At 50.2% G+C, this 25,904-nt stretch overlaps 2 protein-coding genes across 3 annotated transcripts in view; both read left to right on the forward strand.

Annotated features, from left to right (window-relative positions):
- The window catches only part of LOC147096970 (uncharacterized), a 1,290,222-nt gene that overhangs the window by 179,378 nt on the left and 1,084,940 nt on the right, over positions 1–25,904 (forward strand). The window lies entirely within an intron of this gene.
- Positions 8,929–25,904, forward strand: part of csad (cysteine sulfinic acid decarboxylase) — a 114,318-nt gene continuing 97,342 nt past the window's right edge. The window contains exon 1 of the mRNA XM_085972669.1: positions 8,929–9,154. Within this exon, the coding sequence (XP_085828795.1) occupies positions 9,115–9,154 (40 nt within the window). The 5' untranslated portion in view covers positions 8,929–9,114. The remainder of the gene's footprint in view (positions 9,155–25,904) is intronic.

Genomic DNA, 25,904 nt, shown 5'->3' on the forward strand with positions numbered 1-25,904 from the left:
AGAGAGCTGGTGGCTCTGAGTATTGGGATGAGTTGTGTTGATTGGGAGAGAGCTGGTGGCTCTGAGTATTGGGATATGTTGTGTTGATTGGGAGAGAGCTGGTGGCTCTGAGTATTGGGATGTGTTGTGTTGATTGGGAGAGAGCTGGTGGCTCGGAGTATTGGGATGTGTTGATTGGGAGAGAGCTGGTGGCTCTGAGTATTGAGATGTGATGTGTTGATTGGGGGAGAGCTGGTGGCTCTGAGTATTGGGATATGATGTGTTGATTGGGAGAGAGCTGGTGGCTCTGAGTATTGGGATGTGATGTGTTGATTGGGAGTGAGCTGGTGGCTCTGAGTATTGGGATGAGTTGTGTTGATTGGGAGAGAGCTGGTGGCTCGGAGTATTGGGATGTGTTGATTGGGAGAGAGCTGGTGGCTCTGAGTATTGGGATGTGATGTGTTGATTGGGGGAGAGCTGGTGGCTCTGAGTATTGGGATGTGATGTGTTGATTGGGAGAGAGCTGGTGGCTCTGAGTATTGGGATGTGATGTGTTGATTGGGAGAGAGCTGGTGGCTCGGAGTATTGGGATGTGTTGATTGGGAGAGAGCTGGTGGCTCAGAGTATTGGGATGTGTTGTGTTGATTGGGAGAGAGCTGGTGGCTCGGAGTATTGGGATGTGTTGATTGGGAGAGAGCTGGTGGCTCTGAGTATTGGGATGTGTTGATTGGGAGAGAGCTGGTGGCTCTGAGTATTGGGATGTGTTGTGTTGATTGGGAGAGAGCTGGTGGCTCTGAGTATTGGGATGTGTTGATTGGGAGAGAGCTGGTGGCTCTGAGTATTGGGATGTGTTGTGTTGACTGGGAGAGAGCTGGTGGCTCGGAGTATTGGGATGTGTTGTGTTGATTGGGAGAGAGCTGGTGGCTCTGAGTATTGGGATGTGTTGTGTTGATTGGGAGAGAGCTGGTGGCTCTGAGTATTGGGATGTGTTGATTGGGAGAGAGCTGGTGGCTCGGAGTATTGGGATGGGTTGTGTTGATTGGGGAGAGCTGGTGGCTCTGAGTATTGGGATGTGTTGATTGGGAGAGAGCTGGTGGCTCTGTGTATTGGGATGTGTTGTGTTGATTGGGAGAGAGCTGGTGGCTCAGACTATTGGGATGTGTTGATTGGGAGAGAGCTGGTGTTTCTGAGTATTGGGAAGTGATGTATTGATTGGGAGAGAGCCGGTGGCTCTGAGTATTGGGATGTGTTGTGTTGATTGGGAGAGAGCTGGTGGCTCTTAGTATTGGGATGCTGTGTTAAACCACTTTTGTCGTTCACTATCGTTGCACTATAGTTATCACTGTTATATCGTTACTCTATGGTTATCACTGTTCACACTGTTGTATCACTATACGAGGTCGCCTCTTGTCACGCTGTTATACCTGGGCTGACCACTGCTGACTCCGCCCATGGCTCCACCTACCTGCCCAGGAATAAAGGTGGTCGACTGGCTGGTATTCCTCCTTGTTGGATCCGATCACCCACGAGGGTGGGCTCTGTTATTTAGCCAATAAAAACCTATAGTTACTTTCTTAACTCGTCGCTTTTCATTGGATGAATTGATAGGTATATCAATTTTATTGGCTAAATTTTAAAATGTCGACACTTGAGCAGTCAAACGACCAGCCAAGCGACCAGCCAGACGCCCAGCTACGACAGCCACAGCAGCCAGCCTGGCTGCGAGCCCTCCGACCACCGTACCTGGATCTAAACCCACAGGCAGCAAACTCAGCCCTCGACTTCGAACACTGGCTGAGCTGTTTCGAATCCTACCTGGGAGAATCCGGCGTGCCTCAGAAATCCATGCTAAGAGTTCTGACCGCCCAAGTGAGCCCTAAAGTATTCGCACTCATCCGGGACCTTAAAACATACGAAGCCGCCATCAACCTGCTGAAACAACAGTACCGGAGCCCGGTAAACTCCATGTATGCCAGACACCGCCTAAGATCCCACCCGCAACAGCCAGGAGAGTCGGTAGATGAATTTTTACGGGCGCTACAAGCACTCGGCAGGGACTGTGACTTTAAAGCGGTATCAGCGGCAGAAAATACTGAAGATAATGTCCGCGATGCCTTCGTGAAAGGCCTGCGGTCCGACTACGCACGGCAAAGACTTCTTGAAGCAAAGGACCTTGACCTGAACACAGCTGCAGCCCTCGCTCGCTCCCTAGAAGTGGCCCATCGGGACCTCGAGGCGTACTCCAGGTACAGTAATTTGCGACCCTGGGACTCGGGACCGACCCCGACCGCGATACCCCTCGCAGCGCCGCCCCTGGGACCTACCTCTGCGTCGGTGTCCCGGACCCGATCGGGACCGCCACCCCCGGTACCGGCTGCGACTTCGGACCCCCGCGATCGGGCCGCCTGCTGCTTCTTCTGCGGCCAGGCGAAACATCCTAGGGCGCGCTGCCCAGCGAGAAACGCGACGTGCTCAAGCTGCCTGAAGAAAGGCCACTTTGCTAAGGCCTGCAGAGGCCAACAGAGATCAACAGAGGCCAGCAGTGCCTCATGCGAGTTGTGGGGGCGGCCATCTTCCATCAAGGCCACAGATGCCAGCATCCCCATGTGTGAGTCATGGGGGCGGCCATCTTTGATCCAGGCAACCGACACCAGCAGTGCCTCATGTGAGTTGTGGGGGCAGCCATCTTCTCCGCCATTTTGTCCAACGTCGTGGGCGCCGCCATTTTACCCTCCACGCTCGACCGCCACCTCGCCTCCGGACTCGACCACCGCCTCACCCGCAGACTACGGCAGCTCGCTGAGCCACACACTAGCCTCCGTCACACTGGACCAAGCCCGCCCGCACCACCTGTCCAAGTCCATGATGGACATCAAAGTAAACGGCCGCGCCACGACCTGCCTGTTCGACAGCGGAAGCACGGAGAGTTTCATCCACCCAGACACGGTGAGCCACTACTCCCTCACTGTCCGGCCAACGCGCAACCGGATCTCGATGGCATCGAGGTCCCACGCCACAGACATCAGCGGCTACTGTGTCGTGACCCTGTCAGTTAAAGGCACGGAGTATAAAAATGTTAAACTCCTCGTCCTCCCCCAGCTCTGCGCTGCCGTCCTACTAGGGCTGGACTTCCAATCCCACCTCCAAAGCGTCACTCTAGCATACGGCGGACCCCTCCCCCCACTCACAGTCGACAACCAGCAGCCTTTAAACCGCCCACCGCGTAACACCTGCGGCCTATCCACCCTCAAGGTCCCGCCACCTTCCCTGTTCGCTAACCTCACCCCCGACTGCAAACCCGTCGCTACCAAGAGCAGGCGGTACAGCGCCGGGGACAGAGCCTTCATTAGCTCTGAGGTGCAGCGTCTCCTGAAGGAGGGCATCATCGAGGGGAGCAGCAGCCCCTGGCGTGCCCAGGTCGTGGTCGTTAAGACCGGCAATAAAAACCGCCTGGTCATCGACTACAGCCAGACCATAAACCGGTACACCCAGCTGGACGCATACCCCCTTCCCCGCATATCTGATATGGTCAATCAGATTGCACAATACCGAGTATTCTCTACCATCGACCTTAAGTCGGCCTACCACCAACTCCCTATCCGCCCTGAGGACCGCCAGTATACCGCCTTCGAGGCGAATGGCCGCCTCTACCACTTCCTTAGGGTTCCCTTCGGCGTCACCAATGGGGTTTCGGTCTTCCAAAGGGAGATGGACCGGATGGTTGACCAGAACAGGCTGCACGCCACGTTCCCCTATCTAGATAACGTCACCATCTGCGGCCGCGACTGGCAGGACCACGATGTTAATCTGGAAAGATTCCTCCGTACGGCCCAACGGCTGAACCTCACCTACAATAAGGAGAAATGTGTGTTTAACACCTCGCGCCTTGCCATCCTCGGCTGCGTAGTAGAGAACGGAGTCATCGGCCCCGATCCCGAAAGAATGCACCCCCTCATGGAGTTACCCCTCCCCCACTGTCCAAAGGCGCTGAAGAGAACCCTGGGGCTCTTCGCCTACTATGCCCAATGGGTGCCCAATTATGCGGACAAAGCCAGACCCCTCATGAAGTCCACATCCTTCCCCCTTACGGAGGAAGCGTGCGCTGCCTTCTCCCTCATTAAGGGAGACATTGCTAAGACCACAATGCACGCGGTGGATGAGTCCATCCCCTTCCAAGTGGAGAGCGATGCATCCGACTTTGCCCTAGCCGCTACCCTTAACCAGGAGGGGAGACCGGTGGCCTTCTTCTCAAGGACCCTACAGGGCCCTGAGATCCGACACTCGTCGGTCGAGAAGGAGGCCCAGGCGATTGTGGAGGCTGTACGACGCTGGAGGCACTACCTGGCAGGCAAACGATTTACCCTCCTCACCGACCAGCGTTCGGTCGCTTTTATGTTTAATAACAAGCTGAGGGGTAAAATCAAGAACGACAAGATCTTGAGGTGGAGAATCGAACTCTCCACCTATGATTATGATATCTTGTACCGGCCAGGTAAGCTGAACGAACCCCCTGATGCTCTATCATGAATTACATGCGCCAACGCGCAAATTGATAGACTTCAGACCCTCCACAACGACCTCTGCCACACCGGAGTCACCAGACTTTACCACTTCATTAAGGCCCGCAACCTGCCCTACTCCATCGAGGAGGTCAGGACCATGACCAGGAACTGCCAGACCTGTGCCGAGTGCAAACCGCATTTCTTTAGGCCGGACAGAGCAAGCCTGATCAAGGCCACCCGCCCCTTCGAGCGCTTGAGCATCGATTTTAAGGGGCCCCTCCCGTCCTCTGACCGTAATGTGTACTTCCTCAACATTGTTGATGAGTACTCCCATTTCCCCTTCGCCTTCCCCTGCCCAGACATGACCAGTACCACGGTCATTAAATGCCTGAACGACCTCTTCGCCTTGTTCGGGTTCCCAAACTATATACATAGTGACCGGGGCTCCTCCTTCATGAGCGAGGAACTCCGCCAGTTCCTACTAGCAAGAGGTATTGCTGCAAGCAGGACCACCAGCTACAACCCTCGAGGGAACGGCCAGGTGGAAAGAGAGAACGCGACTGTATGGAAGGCCGTCCTCTTAGCCTTAAAGTCTAAGGGCCTCCCAACCTCCCGCTGGCAGGAAGTCCTCCCGGCAGCACTGCATTCCATCCGGTCACTACTTTGCACTGCCATTAACGCCACCCCCCATGAACGAATGTTTGTTTTCCCCAGGAAGTCGACTACGGGAACCACACTACCAACCTGGCTGACCTCTCCGGGGCCCGTCCTGCTGCGAAAGCACGTGAGGGCCCATAAAACGGACCCCCTGGTCGAGAGGGTGAACCTCCTGCACGCCAACCCTCAGTACGCCTATGTGGCATACCCAGACGGGCGGGAGGACACAGTCTCCTTGCGAGACCTCGCACCCTCAGGCATTCCGGAGACACCACCTTCACCTTCACCCCCCCCCCCCCCGATTCCAGCTCAGGTAGACGGCATGCCAGAACCCCACGAGCCCTCGCCGACCACGCAGACACCAGCATCACCACCGGAGAATGCAACACCGCCGCTGCGACGATCGGAAAGGCTTACGAGGCCTCCGGACAGACTGACATACCAGAACTGGTAGTACACATCACCCCGCTGGACTCAAATCTAAACAAGGGGTGAATGTGGTAAACCACTTTTGTCGTTCACTATCGTTACACTATAGTTATCACTGTTATATCGTTACTCTATGGTTATCACTGTTCACACTGTTGTATCACTATACGAGGTCGCCTCTTGTCATGCTGTTATACCTGGGCTGACCACTGCTGACTCCGTCCATGGCTCCACCTACCTGCCCAGGTATAAAGGTGGTCGACTGGCTGATATTCCTCCTTGTTGGATCCGATCACCCACGAGGGTGGGCTCTGTTATTTAGCCAATAAAAACCTATAGTTACTTTCTTAACTCGTTGCTTTTCATTGGATGAATTGATAGGTATATCAGATGCGTTGTGTTGATTGGGAGAGAGCTGGTGGCTCAGAGTATTGGGATGTGATGTGTTGATTGGGAGAGAGCTGGTGGCCCTTCGTATTGGGATGTGTTGTGTTGATTGGGGGAGAGCTGGTGGCTCGGAGTATTGGGATGTGTTGTGTTGATTGGGAGAGAGCTGGTGGCTCTGAGTATTGGGATGTGTTGATTGGGAGAGAGCTGGTGGCTCTGAGTATTGGGATGTGTTGTGTTGATTGGGGGAGAGCTGGTGGCTCGGAGTATTGGGATGTGTTGTGTTGATTGGGAGAGAGCTGGTGGCTCTGAGTATTGGGATGTGTTGATTGGGAGAGAGCTGGTGGCTCTGAGTATTGGGATGTGTTGTGTTGATTGGGAGAGAGCTGGTGGCTCTGAGTATTGGGATGTGATGTGTTGATTGGGAGAGAGCTGGTGGCTCGGAGTATTGGGATGTGTTGTGTTGATTGGGAGAGAGCTGGTGGCTCGGAGTATTGGGATGTTTTGTGTTGATTGTGAGAGAGCTGGTGGCTCGGAGTATTGGGATGTGATGTGTTGATTGGGAGAGGGCTGGTGGCTCGGAGTATTGGGATGTGTTGTGTTGATTGGGAGAGAGCTGGTGGCTCTGAGTATTGGATGTTGAAATAAAGAATAGATTTGCCTTCCAAAGTTAGGCTTTATTAACTTTAAAATTAGCAGCATATCTTTCTACATCCAGTCCCAACTAAGGCTAGAAAAGGACTGAATTTAAGGTAGCCACAACACATCATGTGATCATCAACTACCAATGAGATTACAACACATATCCCAAGGCAGTTAACAAACAACGAATCATAATACTTTTACTAATCAAGGAATAATCACCACAGATGTGTTGTGTTGATTGGGAGAGAGCTGGTGGCTCGGAATATTGGGATGTGATGTGTTGTTTGGGAGAGAGCTGGTGGCTCTGAGTATTGGGATGTGTTGTGTTGATTGGGAGAGAGCTGGTGGCTCGGAGTATTGGGATGTGTTGATTGGGAGAGAGCTGGTGGCTCGGAGTATTGGGATGTGTTGATTGGGAGAGAGCTGGTGGCTCGGAGTATTGGGATGTGTTGTGTTGATTGGGAGAGAGCTGGTGGCTCTGAGTATTGGGATGTGATGTGTTGATTGGGAGAGAGCTGGTGGCTCTGAGTATTGGGATGTGATGTGTTGATTGGGAGAGAGCTGGTGGCTCTGAGTATTGGGATGTGATGTGTTGATTGGGAGAGAGCTGGTGGCTCTGAGTATTGGGATGTGATGTGTTGATTGGGAGAGAGCTGGTGGCTCTGAGTATTGGGATGTGATGTGTTGATTGGGAGAGAGCTGGTGGCTCTGAGTATTGGGATGTGTTGATTGGGAGAGAGCTGGTGGCTCTGAGTATTGGGATGTGTTGTGTTGATTGGGAGAGAGCTGGTGGCTCTGAGTATTGGGATGTGTTGATTGGGAGAGAGCTGGTGGCTCGGAGTATTGGGATGTGTTGATTGGGAGAGAGCTGGTGGCTCGGAGTATTGGGATGTGTTGATTGGGAGAGAGCTGGTGGCTCGGAGTATTGGGATGTGTTGTGTTGATTGGGAGAGAGCTGGTGGCTCTGAGTATTGGGATGTGTTGTGTTGATTGGGAGAGAGCTGGTGGCTCTGAGTATTGGGATGTGATGTGTTGATTGGGAGAGAGCTGGTGGCTCTGAGTATTGGGATGTGATGTGTTGATTGGGAGAGAGCTGGTGGCTCTGAGTATTGGGATGTGATGTGTTGATTGGGAGAGAGCTGGTGGCTCTGAGTATTGGGATGTGATGTGTTGATTGGGAGAGAGCTGGTGGCTCTGAGTATTGGGATGTGATGTGTTGATTGGGAGAGAGCTGGTGGCTCTGAGTATTGGGATGTGTTGATTGGGAGAGAGCTGGTGGCTCTGAGTATTGGGATGTGTTGTGTTGATTGGGAGAGAGCTGGTGGCTCTGAGTATTGGGATGTGTTGATTGGGAGAGAGCTGGTGGCTCGGAGTATTGGGATGTGTTGTGTTGATTGGGAGAGAGCTGGTGGCTCTGAGTATTGGGATGTGTTGATTGGGAGAGAGCTGGTGGCTCGGAGTATTGGGATGTGTTGTGTTGATTGGGAGAGAGCTGGTGGCTCGGAGTATTGGGATGTGTTGTGTTGATTGGGAGAGAGCTGGTGGCTCTGAGTATTGGGATGTGATGTGTTGATTGGGAGAGAGCTGGTGGCTCTGAGTATTGGGATGTGATGTGTTGATTGGGAGAGAGCTGGTGGCTCTGAGTATTGGGATGTGATGTGTTGATTGGGAGAGAGCTGGTGGCTCTGAGTATTGGGATGTGATGTGTTGATTGGGAGAGAGCTGGTGGCTCTGAGTATTGGGATGTGATGTGTTGATTGGGAGAGAGCTGGTGGCTCTGAGTATTGGGATGTGATGTGTTGATTGGGAGAGAGCTGGTGGCTCTGAGTATTGGGATGTGATGTGTTGATTGGGAGAGAGCTGGTGGCTCTGAGTATTGGGATGTGATGTGTTGATTGGGAGAGAGCTGGTGGCTCTGAGTATTGGGATGTGTTGATTGGGAGAGAGCTGGTGGCTCTGAGTATTGGGATGTGTTGATTGGGAGAGAGCTGGTGGCTCTGAGTATTGGAATGTGATGTGTTGATTGGGAGAGAGCTGGTGGCTCTGAGTATTGGGATGTGTTGATTGGGAGAGAGCTGATGGCTCTGAGTATTGGGATGTGTTGATTGGGGGAGAGCTGGTGGCTCGGAGTATTGGGATGTGTTGATTGGGAGAGAGCTGGTGGCTCGGAGTATTGGGATGTGTTGATTGGGAGAGAGCTGGTGGCTCTGAGTATTGGGATGTGTTGATTGGGAGAGAGCTGGTGGCTCTGAGTATTGGGATGTGTTGATTGGGGGAGAGCTGGTGGCTCGGAGTATTGGGATGTGATGATTGGGGGAGAGCTGGTGGCTCGGAGTATTGGGATGTGATGATTGGGGGAGAGCTGGTGGAGGCGGGATTGTAATTGACGGGTGGTGTAACAGAGCTGAAACTAACACTGGCAGTTGTAGTGATTCCGGGCGGCAAAGAATGCAAAGCTGCCGCTTTTGAAATCACCGCTGGCCTGGAGATACAAGCCAGCTATCGATCCTGCAGAATGACATCTAAAGAAGAGCGAAAGCGAGCGAGTGAAAGCGGTAATATTTTATTCATTTTCCAGATGCATTTCTAGTTTTAATCACAGCATAATTGTTACTTTGCATAAGTGTTGTTGCAAAAAACATGATTAGTAAATGTTTATTATTTGCCGCCTGTGTGCACGTGAAAGAGGAAGTTTGTTTTTAAAAGCTGTATGTTAACCGTGAAGAGATCCAGCCACTGCCCTGCCCCTGTTAGTTACCCGCGGGCTCGACTCCAGCATTTCAGATGGCGACAGCTATCAGCCGCGAGTGAGTTCTGTTAGATTAAAAGGACAGTTGTAGTTTGTAAAACTTTTTAAAAGTCCTGTCCCACTCTCTCTCTCTAATCACGGTGGGGTATCCCCCTCCGCCTTTCCGATCTTCCTGTCACGTTGGTTGCTCCCTCCCACTCCCATTGGGAAGATGAGGCTGTTGGTTTGTGCTGTGATCCGAGCTCCGGACCACGTTTCCATAGGACGGGTGAGGAGTGCAGTCCCTTTGCCGGACCTGCTGGTCCAAGGCAGCGATGTGGGGACCAGCAGTCCGGCAGCGATGCAACTTAGAGTCTCCTTCCCTCGTTTACCATGGAGTGCCACTGTTCTTGGGAGCCTTTTCCCAACCCGGAGTAAAATCAGGCGATGTGAGCCGTGTGTGTATCTCCGGCTTCCACAGCGAGCTCCTCCTGCTCACTTTCTCTCTTTTTGTTTTGGTTCCACATCATGCACCTGGCAATAGGTAGGGTCGGGCTTTTGGAATTTGGCTTATATTTTTAGAAGTTTTCAGACGGGCCATTTCAAAACCAAACCGGACTGGCAGCAATCCTAATGTCAATCCAGACCGACACCCACCTGGAGGGCAGGGTCAAAAGCTCGAACCAGTCCTCCTTGTTTGGGGCTATAACCTGCCTTGAGGGGGTAGGGGTCTGGAACCGCTCACAACAGGTTGCAGGGGAAGATTTGGACCAATGGACAACCCTGACCTGAGGAAGGGACTGTGATGGGGGAGGCGAGAAGTGAAGGGGGGGCGGGGGGGGGGGGTGAAGAGAGGAGCTGTCCTACAGAGCGAGAGGTGAGTTTAATTATTTCACCAACGACAGCTTGCATTTATATAGCGCCTTTAACGTAGTAAAACGTCCCAAGGTGCTTCACAGGAGTGTTATCAAACTAGACCCCCAGCCGCAAGGAGATGTTAAGACCGGTGACCAAAAGCTTGCTCAGAGGTAGCGAGGCGAAGAAGTTTAGGCAGGGAATTCCAGAGCTTCGGGCCTCGGCAGCTGAAGGCACGGCCACCGATGGTGGAGCGATTACTATCGGGGATGGTCAAGAGGCCAGAATTGGGGGAGCGCCGATATCTCGGAGGGTTGTGGGGCTGGAGGAGGTTACAGAGATAGGGAGGGACGAGGCCATGGAGGCATTTGAACACAAGGATGAGAATTTTAATATCGAGGTGTTGCTTTTAACCGGGAGACAGTGTTGGTCAGCGACCAGCCGTGACTTAAATTTTGCATTTTTTTTTTGCTTGCAAGCTAAAATGTGCGTTTCTTAAAGCTTGCATTCTCGGGGCATGGTGCATTTAAGGGGAGTTTAGATAAACACATGAAGGAGAAAGGAATAGAAGGAAATGCTGATGGGTGGAGGAGGCTCGTGTGGAGCATAAACGCTGGCATGGACCTGTTGGGCCGAATGGCCTGTTTCTGTGCTGTAAATACTATGTAACGTTGCTGCTCAATTACTCACATGCTGGAGTTACAAGAGCACCCTTGCCTCTGAGTCAGAAGGTTGTAGGTTCAAGTCCCACTTCAGAGACTGGAGCACAAAAATCTAGGCTGACACACCAGTGCAGTACTGAGGCAGCGCTGCACTGTCGGAGGGGCAGTACTGAGGGAGCGCTGCACTGTCGGAGGGGCAGTACTGAGGGAGTGCTGCACTGTCGGAGGGGCAGTACTGAGGGAGTGCTGCACTGTCGGAGGGGCTGTACTGAGGCAGCGCTGCACTGTCGGAGGGGCAGTACTGGGGGAGCGCTGCACTGTCGGAGGGGCAGTACTGGGGGAGCGCTGCACTGTCGGAGGGGCAGTACTGAGGGAGTGCCGCAGTACTGAGGGAGCGCTGCACTGTCGGAGGGGCTGTACTGAGGCAGCGCTGCACTGTCGGAGGGGCAGTACTGGGGGAGCGCTGCACTGTCGGAGGGGCAGTACTGAGGGAGTGCCGCAGTACTGAGGGAGCGCCGCACTGTCTGAGGTGCCGTCTTTCAGATGACACGTTAAACCGAGGCCTTGTCTGCTCTCAAGTGGATGTCAGAATCCCATGGCACTATTCGAAGGAGAGCAGGGGAGTTCTCCCTGGTGTCCTGACCAATATTTTTCCCTCAATCAACGTTACTAAAACAAATTATCTGGTCATTATCACATTGCTGTTCTGTGGGATCTTTCCTACATTACAACAGTGACCGCACTTCAAAAGTACTTAATTGGCTGTGGGATGTCCTGGGGTCATGAAAGGTGTAGTATGCAAGTTTTTCTCTTCATTCTTTATAATTTGGGTGATATTGCACATTTGCCATCTTAAAACAAGCATATTTTTTCCCTCTGGTCTGCATCTATATGGCACCTGTTTATCTTCTGTTCCCTCAACCCATGTCCTCCAATTACACTGCATAATGGGGCAACTGAAGCAACCTCTTCAACCTGCCCTGGCTGTGATCAGCTGATGAGACTCGGAGGTGCTTCTGATTTGCCAGTGTCAGAGGGGGTGGGGGGGACCTGGGCCCCCTTGTCCTACTCTTACAATTTACTCTTACAGTTTAACAGTTTTCTATTCCATAAGGTCGCCTCACAGACACCTCCTTTTCAGTTTGAGAAGCCCAGGTTTCTCCAGTATTTCCTCATAACTCAGACCCCTGACACTGGGGACCAGCCCAGTGGCTCTTCTCTACACTGTCTCCAGTGCTTGACTGTCTCACTGACTAGAACTGGACACAGTGCTCAAGGTGGGTCTGACCAGCACTGGACACAGTGCTCAAGGTGGGTCTGACCAGAACTGGACACAGTGCTCAAGGTGGGTCTGACCAGAACTGGACACAGTGCTCAAGGTGGGTCTGACCAGAACTGGACACAGTGCTCAAGGTGGGTCTGACCAGAACTGGACACAGTGCTCAAGGTGGGTCTGACCAGAACTGGACACAGTGCTCAAGGTGGGTCTGACCAGAACTGGACACAGTGCTCAAGGTGGGTCTGACCAGAACTAGACACAGTGCTCAAGGTGGGTCTGACCAGAACTGGACACGGAGCTCAAGGTGGGTCTGACCAGAACTGGACACAGTGCTCAAGGTGGGTCTGACCAGCACTGGACACAGTGCTCAAGGTGGGTCTGACCAGAACTGGACACAGTGCTCAAGGTGGGTCTGACCAGCATTGGACACAGTGCTCAAGGTGGGTCTGACCAGAACTGGACACAGTGCTCAAGGTGGGTCTGACCAGAACTGGACACAGTGCTCAAGGTGGGTCTGACCAGAGCTCTCTACAGTTTGAGCATGACTTCCTCTGACTTGTATTCTATTGTTCCTGCTGTAGTTCAACATCCGAATGCCTTTTTTGATTGCTGCTCTGAATTGGTTGGACGTGTTGAGTTTACTGAGACTCCAGGGTCTCTTTCAGATTCATCCCTTGCTATTTCCACACCATTCATGGAGTACATGTGTTGCCCATTGTTCCTTCCTATGTGCAATACTTTACACTTGTCCGCATTAAATTTCATCCGTCATTGTTGTGCCCATGTACATATTTTGTCCAACTTGAGCTAAGTTGCCTCCTTTTGATTCCTAGTATGATATTCTCTGCAAATTTTATTAATGTGCATTGAGTTTCTGATTCAGTGATCTAAATTAGGAACAGTAGTGGTCCCAACATCAATCTCTGAGGCATCCCATTCACTACCTTCCTGCTCACCCAACTCCTCTTGACAAGTGCTCATTGTTTCCTACCCTTCAGCCAGTTTATTATCCATTCCCAGGGTTTACCCTGAATCCTTACAGCGAATTTAACTAACAGCCTTTCATGTGGAACTTTGTTAAAAGCCTTCTGGAGGTCAAGGGCTTTCCACAGTCCACTTGGGCTGTCACTTCCTCAAAGAAGCCAAGGAGGTTGGTCAGGCATGATCTTTCCATTCTGACTCCGTGCTGACTGCTGTTTAGTAGGTTTATTGTACGGTTAATCCTTGAGGTTACTCCTGATGATCAATTCTGTTAGTTTACACTGAATGGAAGGGAGACTAATGGGTCTGTTGTCTGTCCTTTTTGAATCTGAGCACCACGTTAGCGTGTTTCCAACATAGATTAAGTCCTGCATGATCTAACATTCACCAGCGCAACATCGGAAAGCCAGAATCTGTCATCTTTGGCCCCTCCCCAATGTCCATTGACTCTCTAATGATTGTCTCTCTAGTCTCCTCTCTGGTGTCTCTCAGCACTCTTGAGATAACTCTCTGTTTTCTGACTAGCACTTCCAACTCATTTGCCCAGGTTATCTCTGTTTGTTTAGGGAGGCTATGTTGCTCATACCTTCCCTTGTGAATGTCTGGAAGCGCTAATCATTCAGAACGTTTGCTGTCTTCAGCGCAACCTTTGTTTTCAGCCTGGTTGCATCTTTTATGGTTCTTAACTCACCCTGACTGCCTGCTAATTGTAATCCTGAGAGTTTAACTGTTCTCTTCGCTGTCTGCAGCTGATCGTTCTTTTAACAAGTTGCTGCATGTTCCTATATTAATTCGAGTCAACCCCTTTTTTTCTTGTTGCGGAAATTGTAGAGGTAATTTTTCATTTTTATTTTTTTTATTTGTTAATCCCCATTTAAGGTCCTGTTTAGTCTGAAGTTACTAATTCTAGGTGTTGTATTTATCCTGCATGCTCAGCTTTGGGTGTTAAAGTTGGCCAGCCAGTAGTTTTACATCATCCTACCAAAATGTATCACCTTGCATTTCTCTGCATTAAATTTCATCTGCTGTGAGTCTCCATTTCACCAGTCTGTCTATGTCCTCCTGAAGTCTGGTACTATCCTCCTCACTGTTTACTATATTTCCGAGTTTAGTATCATCTGCAAACTTAGAAATTATGCCTTGTATACCCAAGTCCAGGTCATTAATATGAGACAATTGTGTTGGATCTTTATAATCTTGATTCCTGTTTAAAATAACTGTCCTACACCAGCTTTGATCCAGTGACAATAGATACCGTGATACAGGGCACATTCCCATGCAGTCGTTCACACATTCCTCTCTTCCCCACCCCCTCCCACTATATACACACACACAGTGCTGTGCCTGGCAGTGTCTCACTGCCTCCCTGCCAACTCCTCCCCCAGAAATCTCTCGCGCCTGTTGACACAGATTCTGCACCGCTGGCACGATGCCAGGCTTCACCCCACATCTGGCAGTTATTTTTGCTAGCTTTTCTTTCAGCGGTCACCACGGTAACCTAATTTGACCTCGTGCAATACGAGCCTAACTTGGGCAGGAGCTCTGAATGTTTTGATTTTTTTTAAAAAGGTGATTAACTTGCTCTGCTAATTCCTCGCTGTACAGTTCAGCAGGCTCGAGGAGCCCTCCGGTATCCTGCCCAAGTGAGTCATTGTGAGCTGAGATGGTGAGATTTGTCCGGCTATTCCACAGTCAAGAGAATCTCGGCTGAGCTTGATCATGTCCCGGCCCAATGTCCATGCTATTAACTTTATAAACAGGAGCCAGAAATGGTGATCAGGAATAGGAGCCAGTGAGTAACTGGGCTTCAACAGCTAGAGTACTCGGCTTCAGGAGCCTCAAGTTAGACACCCTGGATTAGGCCATGGGTCCTCTGGACCTCTTCGAGATTACACTTGTGTCGCAAGGCTCTCGTTCTCCAAGTATGCAGCTAGTTTTCACTGGCACATATGCACATTCTGGCTGTTTGGGATGTTTTCTCGTGTTCACGGCAAGTTGTTTCTAGCAGTAGCCGAGTCTATAAATCCTGCAATAAGATGTGGGAGTGAGGAAATCACAGGAAATCACAGGAACCCCACAGTGCAGATAGAGGCCATTTCGGCCCATCGAGCCTGCACCGACACATATCCCACCCCATCCCCGTAACCCCACGTATTTAATCCCCCTAACACTAAGGGTCAATTTATCATAGGGATTAGACTGGGTGGGATATTAAAGAGTGAGGGGGAGAGTGGGATTAGACTGGGTGGGATATTAAAGGGTATGGGGAGTGAGGAAAGTGGGATTAGACTGGGTGGGATATTACAGGGTATGGGGAGAGTGGGATTAGACTGGGTGGGATATTAAAGGGTATGGGGAGTGAGGAAAGTGGGATTAGACTGGGTGGGATATTACAGGGTATGGGGAGAGTGGGATTAGACTGGGTGGGATATTAAAGGGTATGGGGAGTGAGGAAAGTGGGATTAGACTGGGTGGGATATTACAGGGTATGGGGAGTGAGGGGAGAGTGGGGTTAGACTGGGTGGGATATTAAAGGGTATGGGGATTGAGGGGGAGGGTGGGATTAGACTGGGTGGGATATTAAAGTAAGAAGTCACACAACACCAGGTTATAGTCCAACAGCTTTATTTGAAATCACAAGCTTTCGGAGCGCTGCTCCTTCTTCAGGTGAAGTGGAGAAATGCATAAAGACACAGCTTATATAGTCAGGGAACCATGTCAGATGTTTACAGGTAACCTTTCCAACTGCCATTTATCACACCTCGGCAGAGAGATAATCACAGCAGTCAAAGGTGTGAATGGTGTCCAAACAGGTCAGTCAGGGAAACATTACATCAAAGAACAATGAGGTGGGGTCACAAGGGGTCAAATATTGCAGATGCTGGGGTCTGTGAAAAACAAAAAAACAGACAAAAAACATTTTTTTTGGCTGGAGATCACAGCAGGTCCGGCCGCATTTGTGTAGAGAGAACAAGCAAATGTCGACTCGAGTCTGGATGACCCTGCGTCAGGTGGGGTTACATGTAGCGTGACATGAACCCAAGATCCCGGTTCAGGCCGTCCTCATGGGTGCAGAACTTGGCTATCAGTTTCTGCTCGACGATTTTGCGTTGTCGTGTGTCTCGAAGGCCGCCTTGGAGAATGCTTACCCGAAGATCGGAGGCTGAATGTCCTTGACTGCTGAAGTGTTCCCCGACTGGGAGGGAACACTCCTGCCTGGTGATTGTTGCGCGGTGTCCATTCATCCGTTGTCGCAGTGTCTGCATGGTCTCGCCGATGTACCATGCTCCGGGGCATCCTTTCCTGCAACGTATGAGGTAGACAACGTTGGCCGAGTCACATGAGTATGTACCATGTACCTGGTGGGTGGTGTCCTCACGTGTGATGATGGTATCTGTGTCGATGATCTGGCATGTCTTGCAGAGGTTGCTGTGGCAGGGTTGTGTGGTGTCGTGGTCGCTGTTCTCCTGAAACAGCGACCACGACACCACACAACCCTGCCACAGCAACCTCTGCAAGACATGCCAGATCATCAACACAGATACCATCATCACACGTGAGGACACCACCCACCAGGTACATGGTACATACTCATGTGACTCGGCCAACGTTGTCTACCTCATACGTTGCAGGAAAGGATGCCCCGGAGCATGGTACATCGGCGAGACCATGCAGACACTGCGACAACGGATGAACGGACACCGCACAACAATCACCAGGCAGGAGTGTTCCCTCCCAGTCGGGGAACACTTCAGCAGTCAAGGACATTCAGCCTCCGATCTTCGGGTAAGCATTCTCCAAGGCGGCCTTCGAGACACACGACAACGCAAAATCGTCGAGCAGAAACTGATAGCCAAGTTCCGCACCCATGAGGACGGCCTCAACCGAGATCTTGGGTTCATGTCACGCTACATGTAACCCCACCTGACGCAGGGTCATCCAGACTCGAGTCGACATTTGCTTGTTCTCTCTACACAAATGCGGCCGGACCTGCTGTGATCTCCAGCCAAAAAAAATGTTTTTTGTCTTTTTTTGTTTTTCATACAGACCCCAGCATCTGCAATATTTGACCCCTTGTAACCCCACCTCATTGTTCTTTGATGTAATGTTTCCCTGACTGACCTGTTTGGACACCATTCACACCTTTGACTGCTGTGATTATCTCTCTGCCGAGGTGTGATAAATGGCAGTTGGAAAGGTTACCTGTAAACATCTGACATGGTTCTCTGACTATATAAGCTGTGTCTTTATGCATTTCTCCACTTCACCTGAAGAAGGAGCAGCACTCCGAAAGCTTGTGATTTCAAATAAAGCTGTTGGACTATAACCTGGTGTTGTGTGACTTCTTACATTTGTCCACCCCAGTCCAACTCCGGCATCTCCACACCAGGGATATTAAAGGGTATGGGGATTGAGCGGGAGAGAGGGATTAGACTGGGTGGGATATTAAAGGGTATGGGGAGTGAGGGGGAGAGTGGGATTAGACAGGGTGGGATATTAAATGGTATGGGGAGTGAGCAGGAGAGTGGGATTAGATTGGGTGGGATATTAAAGGGTATGGGGAGTGTGGGATTAGACTGGGTGGGATATTAAAGGGTATGGGGAGTGAGGGGGAGAGTGGGATTAGACTGGGTGGTTTGTGGAGAAAAACACTGGCACAGACTTAATGGGCTAAATTGGCCGTTTGTATGCCCGAATATTCGAGGAATGAATGGGTCTGATACTCCTGATGTTCACTGTGATTTATGATGCAGTGAGGCCCAGCCTCCCAGTTGATCCTCTGGTGTGTCAGCCATGACTCAGTGGGCAGCACCCTCGACTCTGAGTCAGTAGGTTGTGGGTTCAAGTCCCACTCCAGAGACTTGAGCAGAAAAGTCTATGCTGACAATCCCAGTGCAGTGCTGAGCGAGTGCTGCACTGGTCAGAGATGCCGTATTTCAGATGAGACGTTAAACTGAGGCCCCGGCTGCACTCTCAGGTGGACGTAAAAGATCCCGTGGCACTATTTTGAAGAAGAGCAGGACAGTTATTGCCGGTGTCCTGGGGCCAATATTTATCCCTCAATCAACATCACTAAAACAGATTATCTGGTCGTTATCACATTGCTGTGTGTGCAAATTGGCTGCCGCGTTTCCTACATTACAACACTTCAAAAAGTACTTCATTGGCTGTAAAGTGCTTTGGGACGTCCGGTGGTCATGAAAGGCGCTGGAGAAATGCAAGTCTTTTTTTCTTTTAGTAGTTGCCCTCGGGATTCCTGGCTCTGTCCTCCAGCGCACAAGGCTGGAGTTCAGCTTTGTCCCTTGCCCAGGTCTGTGACTGATGACCTTCTCCATGACTCTGGCTGAAAGATTTACTCTGACCCAGCAATCGAAGAGCTGAATTAATGTCGTCGGTAGATTGTCCCTTGGGTGGCTTGTTTTTGCCATTTTGCCTGCAGTAGATTCTGTTTTAAGTCTGCGCTCTCATGCTGTCTGACTGAGTGAGTCCTCCATGCAGTTTATTCTTAGAAAGGGTAGGAAGCTGAGGTGGGGTGTTTTTGTTCAAAATGCCCCACCCCCCACCCACTTGTCGTTGTGGTGATTTATGTTTCGGAGCTCCCTCCCTCCAGGCTGCCCCAGGGATGTCACCAATGGGCAGGAGCTGTCGGTATCTCGGCTCAAACTCCAAAAGCACTGCAATAATTATTGTGTAGGCAAATCCAGCAGACATTTTGCACCATAAGATCCCACAAACCGCAACGAGATAAATGACTCGTTGATCTGGTTTTGGTGGTGGTGGTTGAGGGAGACATTTTTCCCAGGAGCCCCAGAGAGCTTCCCACTTCTTAACTAGTGTCATGGGATCTTTAACATCCACCTGAACCGGCACCAAGAACCAGGTTTAACATCTCATCCAAAGGGTGGTACCTCCAACACTGCAACACCCCCTCAGTGCTGCACAACAATGATGACTTACATTTACATGGTGGTGTTAATGCCCCAAGGTGCTTTAGAGGCGAGAACAGATGCTGAGCTGTCTTTGAGACAATTTAGAGGTGACTGAAGACTTGATTGAACAGCTAACCTTTTTGAAGAGGTTTTTGAAAGGGAGAAAGTTAGCAAAGCAGAGGGCTTTGGGAAGAGAGTTTCAGAATGTGGGGCTGAGACAACTGTAGGGTCTGACACCGAAGGCGGGGCCGAGAGAGGGGATAGAAAGGAAACCAGAGTTGGAACAGGCGGGCTGAGCGGAGGACTGGAGAAGGTTGCAGCGGTAGGGAGGGACGATGTCCTGGAGGGAATCGTGAACGAGGCTGAGGAATTTTCAATTTTGAGTATAGGGTGTTGGTGGCGATTTGATGGGGGAACAGCCATCATTGGGGCGATGCTTGAAGGGATTCTTTATAATCACTGGGAAAGGGAAGGGTCATTAGAAATACACAACACGGCTTCCAGAAAAGAAGGTTGTCTTAACAACAACTTGCATTTATACAGTGCCTTTAACATAGCAAAACGTCCCCAGGCATTTCACGAGTGTTATTAATCCGAATTTGATTCCAAGGCACAGAAGGAAATATTAGGGCAGGTGACCAAAAGCTTGGTCCAAGAGGTAGGTTTTAAGGAGAGTCTTCAAGGAACAGAGGTGGAGAGGCTTAGGGCCTCGGCAGCTGAAGGCACGGCCGCCGTTATAATCAAGGATGTGCTAGATGGCAGAACGTAAGAAATAGGAGCAGGAGTCGGCCATTCGGCCCTTCGAGCCTGCTCCGCCATTCAATGAGATCATGGCTGATCTTCTGCCTCAACTCCATTCACCGGCCCTATCGCCATATCCCTTGATGCCCTTACTAGTCAGAAATCTATCGACTTCTGTTTTGAATATACCCAATGACTGCGCCTCCACAGCCCTCTGGGGTAGAGAATTCCAAAGATTCACCACCCTGTGTGAAGAAATTTCTTCTCATCTCAGTCCTGAATGTCCTACCCTTTATCCTGAGTCTGTGGCCCCTGGTTCTAGACTCCCCAGCCAAGGGAAACATTCTCCCAGCATCCACCCTAACAAGCCCTGTAATAATTTTGTATGCTTCAATGAGATTCCCCCTCATTCTTCTGAATTCAAGAGCATACAGGCCCAGTTTACGCAATCTCTTCTCATATGACAGTCCCGCCATCCCGGGAATCAATCTCGTGAACCTTCGTTGCACTCCCTCTATGGCAAGTATATCCTTCCTTCGGTAAGGAGACCAAAATTGTACACAGTACTCCAGGTGTGGTCTCACCAAGGCCCTATATAATTGGAGTAAGACTTCTTTACTCCTGTACTCAAATCCTCTTGTAATGAAGGCCAGCATACCATTTGCCTTCCTAATGGCTTGCTGCACCTGCACATTCACTTTCAGTGACTCATGTACAAGGACACCCAGGTCCCTTTGAGCATCTGCATTCCCCAATCTTTCACCATTTAGGAAATACTCTGCCTTCTGTTTTTCTACCAAAGTGGATAACTTCACATTTATCCACATTATATTCCATCTGCCATGTTCTCGCCCACTCGCTGAGCCTGTCGAGATCCCCTTGAAGCCTCATCACATCTGACACTGCCACCTAACTTTGTATCATCAGCAAATTTAGAAATGTTACATTTAGTCCCCTCATCCAAATCATTGATATAGATTCTGAATAGCTGTGGCCCAAGCACCGATCCTTGCGGTAACCCCACTAGTTACAGTCTGCCATCCTGAAAAGGACCTCTTTGCTGTTTTCTGTCTGTTAACCAATTCTCAATCCATGCTGGTATATTACCCCCAATTCCATGTGCCCTAATTTTGTTCACCAGCCTCTTGTGTGGGACCTTATCAAAAGCCTTCTGAAAATCCAAATACACTACATCTACTGGTTCCCCTTTGTCTACTCCACTAGTTGCATCCTCAAAGAACTCCAATAGGTTTGGTCAAACACTATTTCCCTTTCATAAATCCATGTTGACTCTGCTCAATCTTACTATTAATTTCTAAGTGCCCAGTTATTGCATCCTTTATAACAGATTCTAGCATTTTCCCAACTATTGATGAGGTTAACAGGACTGTCGTTCCCCGTTTTCTCTCTTCCCTCCTTTCTTAAATAGCGGGGTTACATTTGCTATCCTCCAATCTGCAGGAACCATTCCAGAATCTATAGAATTTTGGAAGATGACAACAAATGCATCCACTATCCCAATGGCCACCTCTTTCAAAACCCTAGGATGTAGGTCATCTGGTCCTTTGGGATTTATCGACTTTTAGTCCCATTAATTTTGTTAGTACTGTTTTTTACTAATTTCTTTAAGTTCCTCATTCTTGCCACACCCTTGGTTTTCTCGTATTTCTGTGAAGTTTTTTGTCTTCCTCCGTGAAGACAGAAACAAAGTATTTTTTAAATTTCTCTGCTATTTCCTCATTCCCCATTATAAATTCTCCCATCTCTGACTGTAAAGGACCTATATTTACCTTCGCCAGTCTTCCTTTTCACATACCAGAATTGGAGGAGCGCAGAGATCTCGAAGGCTTGTCAAGTTGGAGGAGGTTAGAGAAATAGGGAGGGGCGAGGCCATGGAGGGATTTGAAAACAAGGATGAGAATTTTAAAATTGAGGCGTTGCCTGACCGGGAGCCAATGTAGGTCAGCGAGCACGGGGGTGATGGGTAAACGAGACTTGGTGCAAGTTAGGGTACGGACAGCAGAGTTTTGGATGAGCTTAAGTTTATGTAGGGTGGAAGATGGGAGGCCGTCCAGGAGAGCGTTGGAATAGTCAAGTCTAGAGGTAACAAAGGCATGGATGAGGGTTTCAGCAGCGGATGAGCTGAGGCAAGGACGGATTCGGGCGATGTTATGGAGGTGGAAGTAGACGGTCTTTGTGATGAAACGGATATGGGATCGGAAGCTCCCATAACGACCAAGGTTGTGAACGGTCTGATTCAGCCTCCGATGCCATGGAGAGGGATGGAGTCAGTGGCTAGGGGGCAGAGACTGAAGACAGTAGCTTCGGAGGAAATTTCTGCTCATCTAGTGCTGGATGTCCGACTAGCAGTCTGACAAATCAGACAGTGGAGGGGTCGAGAGAGAGATGGTGGTGGTGGTGAGGTAGAGCTGGGTGTCGTCAGCAGACATGTGGAACCTGATGTGCTTTTGGATGATGTCGCCAAGGGGCAGCGTGCAGATGAGAATTGGGAGGGGGCCAAGGATAGGTCCTTGGGGACTCCGGTAATGATGTGGAGCAGGAAGAGAAGCCAGTGATTGCAGGTGATTCTATGGTTACGACTGGATAGATAAGAATGGAACCAGGCGAGGGCAGTCCCACCCAGCTGGACGCCAGACGAGATGCGTTGGAGGAGGATGGTGTGGTCAACCAGGTCAAAGGCTGCAGCTAGGTTGAGAAGGATGAGGAGGGATAGTTTACCACTGTCAGTCATCTAAGATGTAATTTGTGACTTTGATCAGGGCTGTTTCAGTACTGTGGCAGGGGCAGAAACTTGATTGGAGGGAATCAAACATGGAGTTGCGGGAAAGATGGGCACGGATTTGGGAGGCGATAACACGTTCAAGGACTTTGGAGAGGAAAGGAAGGTTGGAAATGGGGTGGCAGTTTGTAAGGACGGGGATCAAGGATGGGGTGATGACTGCAGAATTGAAGGGGAGAGGGACAGTACCTGAGGAGAGAGAACCGTTAACAATATCCACTAACGGGGGCCAGGAAGGGCAGTTGGGTGGCCAACAGTTTGGGAATAGGGTCGAGGGAGCAGGAGGTGGGTCTCGTGGACAAGATGAGCTTGGTGAGGGCACGATGGGCGCTAGCAGAGAAACTAGAGAAAGGTGTGAGTTCAGGGCTGCGGCAGGAGGCGTTCTTGGGGGAAGTTTGGCCCAGTGGGCTAGGGGAAGGGAGGGAAGCGGCAGAGGCAGCAGAACGGATCATCTCAATCTTTGTGACAAAGAAGTCCATGAGCTCCTTGCACTTATTGTTGGTGAGGATGGTTTAAGAAGACAGTTTGTAGTGAAGAAAAGAAGCTGGGGGTTACTTTTGCATTTTGGGATGATTCTGGAATAGTGAGCAGTTTTGAAAGAGGAGAGCAGGACCCGATGGTGCTTTGTGGTCCAGCCAGATCTGGCAATGGATGGTTGAGCCAGTTGTCTGTCATAAATGTTCAAATCTGTGTCCCTTGGATTCATGGTTTTAATGGGGACAAGGGCACCAAAGGTGGAGGTGAGGGTGTGATTGAGCAGATAAATAGCTGCAGAAATGTCCTGATGAAAGGAGGACCAAAGGCTACACAATTGAGAATTTGAAAGTGCAGTTGTAAGTGACTTCCAGGAGCGGACACAGAAGGAAGTGGGGTTGGGAAGGTGAAGGGGGATGTGGGTGGAGAGGGAATACACAGGAAGTGATCAGAGATGGCCTTATCTGTGATTGACACGATGCGAGTATCGAGGCCACGTGAGATGGCGAGGTCGAGGGGGTGGCCGTGTATATGGGTAGTGGAATTTATATGGAGGGAGAGAATTTAGGGTGGAAAGGAGGCTAGTGAATTCCAGAGGAGAGCAAGCATGATGAGTTGAGATGGAGGTTGAAGCCACCGAGGATGAGAAGTTGCTCGGTGCAGAGGCTGAAGGAGGAAAGCAATGAAGATATCTTGGTGAGAAACTTAAAATGTTTTTTGAGGAAGTCGCTAGGGTAGTGGATGAGGGAAATCCTGTTGATGTTGTCTACCTGGACTTTCAGAAAGCCTTTGATAAGGTTTCTCACAGTAGGTTACTTCACAAGGTAGAAATTGTAGTATCAGTAGGAATTTGAAACGCTGGATTAGGAATTGGCTTCAATACCGCAGCCAAAAAGTTGTTAACAGATGTGCTTCATCATGGAGACACTTTACTAGTGGTGTCCTTCCAGGATCGGTTCTAGGCCCACAACTCTGACCTGGATAGTGGTGTTGGGAGTGTGGTAAGTAAGTTTGCAGATGACACTCCACTCTGAGCAAGGGTTAAAACGATAGAGGAGTGTAATCTAATGCAAAAAGATTTAGATGTGCCAAGGGAGTGGGCCACACGTTGGCAAATGGTGTTTAATTTAGATAAATGTAATGGCATGCATGTTGGTAGGGTCAACTCAGAATTGATGTATCATTTTCAGGGAACAATACTGGAAGAGGTTGAGAGAGAAAAAGATCTTGGTGTTATTGCTCACAGATCACTGAAGGCTCATGACCAATGTAGAGAAGCTGTAGCTAAAGTTAAAACAGTATTGGGTTGTATTAATAGAACCATTCAGTATAAATCAAAGGACACCATTCTGTCATTGGATCGCATCTGGAGTACTGTGCCCAGTTTTGGTCCCCTCACATGGTGGGTGATATAGTGGCCTTGGAAAAGGTCCAGAGGAGAGTGACGAGAATGATTCCTAGCTTAAAGAATCTTAGTTACTCAGGTTTAAGAACATTGATCTATTTAGATTTAGAGATGACCCGATGGAGGTTTATAAAATTAATGAAAGGGCTGGATAGCATGTCTATTGATAAACTGGAATAATCTAACAGATTGGGGAGGACTATGCAAGACTAGGAATAGACTAGACGTTGGGTAGGAAGTGTCTAATCATGAGGTGTGGGGCAGGCTTGATGGACCAGCTGGTCTTTTCCTGCCTGTCATTTTCATATGTTTTTTTATAGTGCAGGATAGGATGTGGGGGCTGGAGTTTTGGAAGAGTCGGAGTTTGTGTAGGGTGGAACTTGAGAGCCCAGTGAAGAAAGCTTTGGAGAAGCCTGGAAGCGACATTGATGTGGAGGAGGGCTTTGCTGGTTATGTGCTGCGATAAGGTTGGGTTATGTGCTGAAGTCCTAGGGCCCGATTGTGTGGGAAATGGTCGGATTCCCTGAATGTGGGATTCTGACCCAAAAAAAATGTCAGCCAGCTGCACGCAATTTTCCCTCAAGTGGCCAATTAATTTCCAGCGGGTGGACAGCCTTGCTAATTGTCCATTTCTAGTCAGAAAGCCCCACAGTATGATGTCATCATTCATGGTGCTTTCAAGGTCCAGAGCAAGCATTGCTTCCTCTGTTGGCTTCCAAACGAATCATACAGGATGGCAGAGGAGCCTGCAGCAGCTGTGGCCAGTGCCAGACCCTGAGCTGCCTCCAAATTTGACGAAGCTTCACTGCAGGCATTATTGGATGGGGTTAGGGCCCACAGGGAGGTCCTCTTCCCTAGGTCAGGCAGGAAGAGGCCTCCCTCTGAGACCAAGGCTGCATGGATGCAGGTGTCAGCAGATGTCAACTCGAATGTGCATGTAACCTTGGCATCACATCTCTAATTCCTTCCTCTACTCCCCCACAGGACCATCCAGAGCCCCTGTCCCCACTGTGGAGGAGGAAGAGGCTGTGCAGCCAGACTCCTCAGAGGAAGCTGCAACCTCTGAGGGCGCAGCGTCAGCAGAAGTAAGCGCACCCAGCACCAGCGCAGACACTCGCACCTCGGGGGGACCTTCGGGACATAGAGTAGTGTTGTCACCTGGTGTTTCACAGCTCACAAGTGAGCCTCGGCAGATTCTGGAGACAAGGACAGCGGTGGAGAGTCCTCGTCGGAGGGCGCAGGACTCTGCCAGCTCAGCTGCGCTGCATGTCGACCCTCTGCCTCTGGGTCCATCCGCAAGAGAAGAGGTGATGGATCTCCATGCACAGATGCAGGAATCTCTGGCAGGTTTTGTCTCCAGGGTCGCCGCGAGTGTGGAGCGAATGGAGGAGTCCATAGCGACCATGAGCAGAGCCTTTGTGGAGTCATTGGCGCATGAACGCATCACCAT

The sequence above is a fragment of the Somniosus microcephalus genome, chromosome 33 (genome assembly GCF_052327205.1).
Source record: "Somniosus microcephalus isolate GS21.2 chromosome 33, FLI_Smic_1.0, whole genome shotgun sequence".
In the NCBI taxonomy this organism is placed as follows: Eukaryota; Metazoa; Chordata; class Chondrichthyes; order Squaliformes; family Somniosidae; genus Somniosus; species Somniosus microcephalus.